At 39.1% G+C, this 8,880-nt stretch overlaps 1 protein-coding gene across 1 annotated transcript in view; it reads right to left on the minus strand.

Annotated features, from left to right (window-relative positions):
- SCAPER (S-phase cyclin A associated protein in the ER) overlaps positions 1–8,880 on the minus strand; it is a 607,935-nt gene that overhangs the window by 412,665 nt on the left and 186,390 nt on the right. Inside the window, exon 17 of the mRNA XM_042782062.1 lies at positions 2,752–2,888. Coding sequence (XP_042637996.1) covers positions 2,752–2,888 — 137 coding nt within the window. The remainder of the gene's footprint in view (positions 1–2,751; positions 2,889–8,880) is intronic.

Below are 8,880 nucleotides of genomic sequence, written 5' to 3' on the forward strand. Positions count from 1 at the left end.
ATTCCTTCAAAAGTTGGAATTAGAAATACCATTTGACCCAGCCATTCCATTACTAAGTATATATCCTAAAGAAGTGAGAGCCAGGACAAGAACAGACATATGCACACCCATGTTCATCGCGGCACTAGTTACAATGGCCAAAATATGGAAACAACCTAGGTGTCCATCAACTAAGGAACGGATATCCAAACTATGGTACATACACACAATGGAATACTATGCAACCCTAAAGAATAGTGTAGAATCTGCAAAACACCGCATAATATGGATGAACTTGGAGGACATTATCCTGAGTGAAATAAGTCAATCACAAAAGGACAAATATTGGATTAGTCCTTTATTGTAACAGTCAAGGAAATGTTTATCTATGAAAGGTCATTTTCTTTGTTGGTTACCAGGGGTGGGAGGGGAGGGGAGGAAACACTGTTAGATAGGTAGAGATAAGTATTGATTTGGGTGAAGGGCAATGTATCAAATGTGAGTGATCAATATAGTGGCACTGAGGAAGAGAAAGACACAGAGAGATACACGGGAAGTACAGACAACAAAGATGAACCCATTTGAGCATACTGTATGGCGTGGTCAGTGAAGGCAAACACAGGTATATGGGTGGATAGATGAGTGGATCGGCTGAAATATTAGGTATGTATATGAAGTAGAGAGTGTACCCAAGAACATGTATAAGGTTGGAAGACAGTGAGTGGTCCAATAATTTTATGTGTATGATCTGAATTTCCAGGTGTATAATGGGGCTGACAAGGGGCAAGGTTGTAGTCACTGCTTGGTCACAGCCAGCTACCCAGAGGGACCAAGTAGTTGAACCTGTGGGCTCGGGACCATAGTCGCAGAGGACATCAAGCTCAATTGGCATAACATACTACACAAAACATTGTTCCACCTCCTACTTTGGCGAGTACCGACTGGGATCTTAAAAGCTTACAAGTTGCCGACTGGGATCTTAAAAGCTTACAAGCTGCCATCTAGATGCAACAATGAGTCTCTCCTTGTCCAGAGCCAAGAAGAATGAAGAAAACCAAAAATTCAGGGAAACAATTAGTCTTAGTGACTGGTACATCATCTGCTCTGCAGCCTATATGACTATAAGACCAGAAGAAGTAGATGATGCCCAGCTACCACTTGGAAGAAGATCTTTGTAGGAGATCCTGGATAGATAGGGAGAACAATGTAGAACAAAACTCAAAATCATTTGGAGGAAAAAAAAAAAAAAACTAGGAACAGGTTTGCTGGTCCAGTAGAGCCTGGTGGAACCACTGAGACTATGGCCCCTAGCTGCCCTTCAGGTCTGGAATTGAATGCACACCTGTGGCTTCCAGCCAAACAATAGACAGGCATATGAGTTGAACATTTACCTGAGGTAGATATATATATACTCCTTGGAGAGAACAAGCATGAGAGAAAGAAGGGCTGCTCAGGCACAGGGAGACAGCTCAGGGGGTAGGAGTGCATGGAGTGATGGATACAGGGGCGAGGTAACTACAGGGAGAAAGTGGGAGGGGAGATGTTGCATTGTGGTAAATTGTGGTCAATGTCATGAGACAAAGTGTATGTGAACTGCTGTATGAAAAGTGTATTTGCTCTGTGAATTTTCACCCAAATCACAATAAAAAGGAAAAAAAAAAAAAAAACAATATATAGGAATAAATTTAACTAAGGAGGTGGGAAAAAAAAAAAAAAAGTCTTATAGTTGGGTAAGCACACCAAGACAATGTATACACAGAGGAGAAAAGCAGTCAAGGAAAGTGCTCTATTGGCATTCCAGTGTCAGCCAGTCAACAAAATCTTAACATAAACAAGAAATAAAAAATTAGTTTCCTGAAATATACTATGATATTCTTTGAGAGAACTCTGGAAGGATCTCAAAACCCAAACTCAAAAAAGGCCCTTCTAGTTTTTGCTTAAATGAGCACTCTGAAGTCATCCTATTTAGATACCCTGTGTGATCACAATTTGAACATGGTAACTACAGAGATAACCGCAACATTCACCATTATCCTAGTCCTGTGTTTTGTATAATCCCATTGGTCAAGCTTCTCTATCAAGACATTTAGGAATAAAAGTATAGCAACATATTCAGACTACCTTCCATCAAATAGTAAAGGATGATCTACTAAGGAGGAACAACATTTGTCTTCTCAAATAAGTCTCATCAGTCATCAGATGATGCTCAAAGCTCGTGAGGTAATGATGTACTACACAGCTGTTTGATCTTCAGATATCACTTTGGAGGCTGATGATAAAGTACAGGTCTGACAATTCACTTTCCATTTCAAGATATTTTTCCAACTTTTTCTTGTTGTGACAGGCAACCAAATTGATTAAACTTAGTCATGGGATTTGACATTCTAGCCACCCGACTTCTATTTGTTGATTGCTATTGATTTTCTTTGATACTTCATTTAAAAATCAATAGTTGGAAAGAAAAATAGGCTTAGTTTACACATACTTAAACATACTATTGTATGCTGGAGGAGGCATAAGTTTGGCAGGCCCTTGGCATCCAATTATAAGAAGAGCTCTTAACAGGTGAAAGCAAGGGCTTTAGATCGATATGCAGTTTTCTTTCTCAATCAAACAAAGTGGCTATAAATTAGGCTCATCAGTGTTATTTTCAAGGCTTTCTTAAAGCAAAGAAGTTTAAACTTTTTTTCTAGTCTTTTTTAGATTTACATTAGAGGAGGATAGATCAGTAGAAGTTTTTGTTTTGTTTTGTTTGTAAGGATATTAAGGTACCTGGAGTTCATCCGGGCTTTTATCTTTTTGGCTTTTTTTTTATTTTTTTGCCGCTCTTCTCCATCTTTCACAGGTTCTAGTGGAGCTCCACTTTCAACCACAACGTCAATAATATATTTCTTCAAGGAAAGATGTTCCTGCAAGATAAATAAATGAAATGATGACGATGATGATAAAAATAGTATTGGATTGCTACACAGTATGAGTATAAAAGACTTTATAGCTGAAACTAAAAGCAATCTCTGTGAAATACTGGTTTCCACAATAGCTTTGGAACGTTGAAGAAACTGTTTTACTTGAGATATGCAATGACTTGCCCAGCCTTCACTGCTCATCAATTGTGCTAAGTGCTAAGGACATAAGGACATAATTGCCGTCCCCAGGAACAACAGTGTAGAAGGAGAGGTAAAATACATACACAAAACTGTACTACCAAGCTATAGGTGTCAGAGAGTTACAGCTAAAATGTGATAGGAGCTCAAAGGGGACTTCAAGAAGAACACATTTAACTCTCATCCAAACAACAGACAGGTCTAAGAGCAAAACAACTACACCAGGGAAGTCACTTCTTAGAACAATCAACAACCGTGGAAGATCAGAAGGGCAGCATTTGCACAGGGAGAAAGCTAGGGAGGCAGGAATGCATAGGCAAGCAGGACACAGGGAAAGATAACTACAGGGAGGAAGTGAGAAGAAAGCTGCTACACTGTGGGGACTGTAATCAGTGTCACAAAACAAAATGTGACCGTGGAATGCAAATGAATCTGCTTTTTAAAAATTCCCCAAAGTCCCAATAAAGAGTTAAAAAAATAAAAGAAGAGGAAGGACGCCTGCCCTGCTGTCCTTTGAGGGATGGACAAAACAGGAACATATGGATATTGGGAATGTGTGTGTTTGTTTCGGGAGGTGGCGCAGAAAGTAGAAAAAAGAAGGACATTGCAAGAGAACACGGGTAGAGGTAAGAAAATGAATGTGGGTAATGGCAATAGAGGTTTGGTTTAGCTGGAGCACACAGAGTTTAGCCCTATTTCCTTCCTTATCCATCTTAGTTTCATGGCTCATCACTATAATCACTCCCTTGCCTATACCTAACTCTCTTGCCCCTCTTTTTTTTTCATCCTTGCATGGCAAATTTCAACCCTAAATTACACTCTCTTCCTACTCTGTGCCTACACCTGAGCAGATTAATGTAGCTATAAGGTCATTACAACCATGCTGACTACTCTGACTTTAAATATATGACATTATACCTCAAGTGGGCTCTAGTATTGCCAGGCAATCCAGCTACTTTACATACAAGTTAATTCACACACTCGCATACCTACTGAATTATTTCAAACCTTCTCTGCAAATCCCCAATACCCTTCATTGCCTTCCTCAGTTCAGGACCATGCTTATTCCACTGAGGAAAACAGCAACATTCAGAATGGGAACTTTCACATTCTCCTGTGTCCAAATTTACCAACTGTGTCCACATCCTCTGTTTTCCTTCCTACTATAATGTGTGAACATTTATGTTCCTATCTAAGGCCAATTATACACTGGATCCTAATTCTTCTCTCTTATATGTATTTCTCTTCTGCATCATTTTATTCCTTTCCATTCAAATCATATCTACTTAAATAATCTCAAAATAATTCTCCTTTGACCTTATGTCTCCCTCAAGTTACTATCTGTTTATACCAAAATTTGTTGAAAGAAGGGGTAAGGTGTATCCTGTCTATACTTCGCTAACTCGTATGATCTCTTGAAACCATTTTAGTTCAGCTTTTGCCCCTACAACTGTAATTAACTTGTTTTGTCAAGGTCATCAACACCAATTGTCAACTTTTGGCCCTTATCTGACTCTCACAGCCTTAGCTGTGTGTATCACTTACTCCTTCCTGAGATACTTTTTTCACTAGGCTTCTAGACATCACTTTATCCTCCTAACTCATTGGCTGCTCCTTCTAATTCTTCTTTGCTGTATTATCTTCTTTCTGATCTCTAAATGTTATAGAGTCCTCGGACTATCCTTAGATCTTTCCTCTTCTCTATTCAAACTTCTTCATCAAGTTCAACAGCAAGAAATACTATTTACATACAGGAAGCTCTCAAATTTTTATTTCTAGTCTTGACTTCTCCTTTAACTCCATTCATATATCAAATTTCCTCCCTAATATCTCCAATTGACTGTTCAATAAGCATTTTCAAAGCAATATGACCAAACAAAATGCTAATGCTCCTCATATACATAAATTTGCTCTTCTCAAATCGTCCCCCATTTCAGTAAATGATACCATCATTTGCACAATTGCTCACATTCAACACATCAGCAAATCCTACCAGTTCTACTCTCAAAATATATCCCAAATTTCATCCCAATCTCCAGATATTTGCATGGTCTCAGATAAAATGAACACTCTGTCTTAAATATTATTATTTGCTATTATTATTTGCTAAAGGAGCCCTGGTGGAAAAGTGGTTAGGCATTCAGCTGCTAACTGAAAGGTTGGTGGTTCAAATCCACTAGCCGCTCATGTGAGAAAGCTAAGTTCTACTCTGTCCTACATGGTTGCTACATGAGTCAAAATTGATTGGCCAGCAATAGTTATTATTTGCTATCTTCTTATTCTGTTGCTTTTTCTTCATCAGACTTATCATTGCCTGGCATCATATATTTGTATATACATTGCCTGCACTAGAATGTAAGTTTGAAAAGGGCAATGACCTTGTCTGTTTCGTTTACTGATATTTTTGTGTGTGTGATATATGGCAGGCACTCAATAAATACCTGTTAAATGAATGAATGAAAAGAGTGTACTGTCAATAATAAACCAAAACCAAACTCACTGACATCAAGTTGATTCCAATTCATAGTGACCTCCATTGGATTTCCAAGGCCATAAGTCTTTACAGAAGCAGACTGCCCTATCTTCCTTCTGCAGAGTGGCTGGGGGGTTTGAATCACCGAACTTCTAACATCCAAATGCCTTAACCACTACACCACCAGAGTTCCTTAGCTAATGATAATATTTATAAGGACTTATTACACAACGTAAGTTGAGTTAACTACTTTACACATATCCACTCATTTAGTCCTTAGAACTATACTTAGAACATACTTCCAAATCCCACTGCCATCGAGTTGATTCTGACTTATAGTGGCTCTATCAAACCAAGAAAAACCAAACTCACTGACATCAAGTAAGATCTGACTCATAGCAACCCCTCCTTGGGTTTCTGAGTGGGATTACTACAGAAGTAGATTGCCCAACCTTCCTTCTGAGGAGTGGTTGGTGGGTTTGAACCGTGAGCCTTCTGGCTGGCAGTCGAATGCCTTAGGTACTATGATAGTGGCCCTATAGGACAGAGTAAAACTGCCCCATAGGGTTTCCAAGGTTGTAAATCTTTATGGAAGCAAATTGCTTCATCTTTTTCCCATGGAGTGGCTGGTGGGTTCAAACTGTCAACCTTTTGGTTAGCAGCCAAATGCTTTAACCACTATGTCATCAGTTCCTTAGAACATATTTAGGTTTTATTTTAAATATGAGAAAACTGAGACACAGAAGAAACTTGCTCAAAGTTCTAAGTCAAAACCATGACTGGGTAACTTCACAGCTAGCAAAGTGACAAAGCCCAAATTTAAACCCATACAGTCTTGTTATCAACTCCACACTCTTGACTAGAAAACGGATTTGGGCCAGAGAACTATGTTTCCAAATTGCAAACCTACCAAACAATAAACAGACAAAAGCAAAAAAACAAAACAAAACAAAAAAACAAAAAACCCACCTTCAAAGGAAAAAAATACCCTCTGCAAGTAAGAGAAATTATTTTCTTCAATAAACAAGACCTACCTTATAGGCTACCTCTATATTTTCCCAAAGGAGCCCTGGTGGTACAATGGGTTAAGTGCTTGGCTCCTAACCAAAAGGCTGCCAGTTTGAACTGACCCAGCAGCTTTTGGGGCGAAAGATCTGGCAATCTGCTCCCATAAATACTGCAGCCTAGAAAATCCTATGGGTTAGGTTCTACTCTGTCACATAGGGTCAACATGAGTTGAAATTGACCCAACAGCACCTAACAACAACAACATGCTTTGGCACTAACTAAATGCAATGTTTTAAGTGATCACTACTAATATACACACATATGCAACTTGAGAAAAATAGTAACTCAGGTCTCAAACCAAATGAAAGCAATAATAAAAATAAAAATAATACTTTTCCCAAATATCCTAAAGTACAAAGCAAGTCATAGGTGAAATCATCAGCTCCATTACCACTCATTGAAAACTTAGTATTGATTGTCAAAGGACTAGATAAACTCCATACATTGTTTCTTATAATCTTTACAACCAGAAAGAACAGGGGATAATATATTTACATTATACAGATGTTTAATAAAAGCTCCAAGAGGTTTGGTATCATGCCCAATGTTACAAAGCTCAAGCTAAAAACCACAACTGGGTGACATCACAAGATCAAGCTTTTCTACTACTCCATATTCCCTCCTCTGGTACTGCTCATGTGGGCAGAGTCTCTGGTATGTAATTTCCATCACTGCACTAAGGAAAAGGAATTTTCTAAGGTGCCATCTTCAATTTTGTGAAAGGACCAATTATACTATTTTCAGTATAGAAAAATATCATTTGTAGTTTTACCAGACAGAATTTATTAAGAATACTTATGTACAACTGCCTGACTTGAGTAATGTTCTTACCAACTGCTTCATACGCATGCATGAAGAAAGAAGAACTGATGCATTCAAATTGTGGTGTTGGTGAAGAATACTGAATATACTGTGGACTGCTGGAAGGAGCTTTGGTGGTAGCCTCGCTAAGATATTCAGCTGCTAACCAAAAGGTTGGCAGTTCAGACCATTGAGTTGCTCTTTGGAAAAAAGATGAGGCAGTTTGTTACTGTAAAGATTTACAGCCATGGAAACCCTAACAGGGTCCCTGTAAGTAGGAATAAACTTGATGGCCATGGGTTGGGTTGGGTTTTGGTGGACTGCTAGAAGAACAAACAAATCTGTCCTTAGAAGAAATATAATAGAATGCTCCCTAGAAGCAAGGATGGCGAAACTTTGGTGTGCTACTGTAGACACATCATCATGAAAGACCAGTAGCTAGAAAAGGACATTAGGTTGGCTAAAGTAGAAGGTCAGGGAAAACAAAGAAACCCTCAAAAAGATGAATCGACATAATAGCAAAAACGATGGACTACAAAACCATCATGAAGAGGGATCAGGACCAGGCAACATGTTTCTTTTCTTAAACAGAGGGTTGCCATGACTCTAAGCTGACTCTACAACAACTAATAACAATATACACAACTCTAGCCATGATACAGAAACATTTGGACTCTATTCAGAACTATCAAGAATCACATCTTCACATCTTCTAAAAAAAGCACATGTACAGAGAGACAAACACACATCAATTATTCACACTACTGTTGTTTTAAAAATCTCAAAACTGAAAACAATTGTCTAAGTCATTTGACTGCTAACCAGAAGCCTGGAGGTTCAAACCCACCAGCTGCTCCTTGGAAGGAAGACTGGGCAGTCTCACTCTGTAGCGATACTAGCTTGGAAACCCAAGGAGGGGTCACTATGCATCAGATCCGACTCGATAGCAGTAGAGTAACTTTTTTCTTAATTCAAAATCAATGTATGTTCATTATTATGGAACAGTGGATTACTCTGTATGGCTTTTCTAGCCATGGTCTTTGTAACTCTCATCAAATGAATGGGTGCAACTATGCAAATGTAAGGTGCATATGGCCGAACAAGATGACTGGACATCTAGTGAATAATGTAAATAAAGTACAAGGCACCCTTGTGAGGGTGGGACCATACAATAAGGTGTGTTGTTGTTGTTATTAGGTGCCGTCGAGTCCTCTCCGACTCATAGTGACCCCATGCATAGCAGAACGAAACACTGCCTGATCCCACGCCAGCTCCATGATCCCTGCTATACTTGAGCCCGTCATCACAGCCACCATGTCAATCCATCTCGTTGAAGGCCTTCCTCTCTTTCGTCAACCCTCCATCTTACCAAGCATGACATCCTTCTCCAGGGAATGGTCCCTTCTGACAACATGACCAAAATAGGTGAGACGAAGTCTGGCCATTCTCGCTTCC

Source organism: Orycteropus afer, unplaced genomic scaffold (genome assembly GCF_000298275.1).
Source record: "Orycteropus afer afer isolate SDZICR_OR568_19922 unplaced genomic scaffold, OryAfe1.0 scaffold00233, whole genome shotgun sequence".
Taxonomy (NCBI): domain Eukaryota; kingdom Metazoa; phylum Chordata; class Mammalia; order Tubulidentata; family Orycteropodidae; genus Orycteropus; species Orycteropus afer.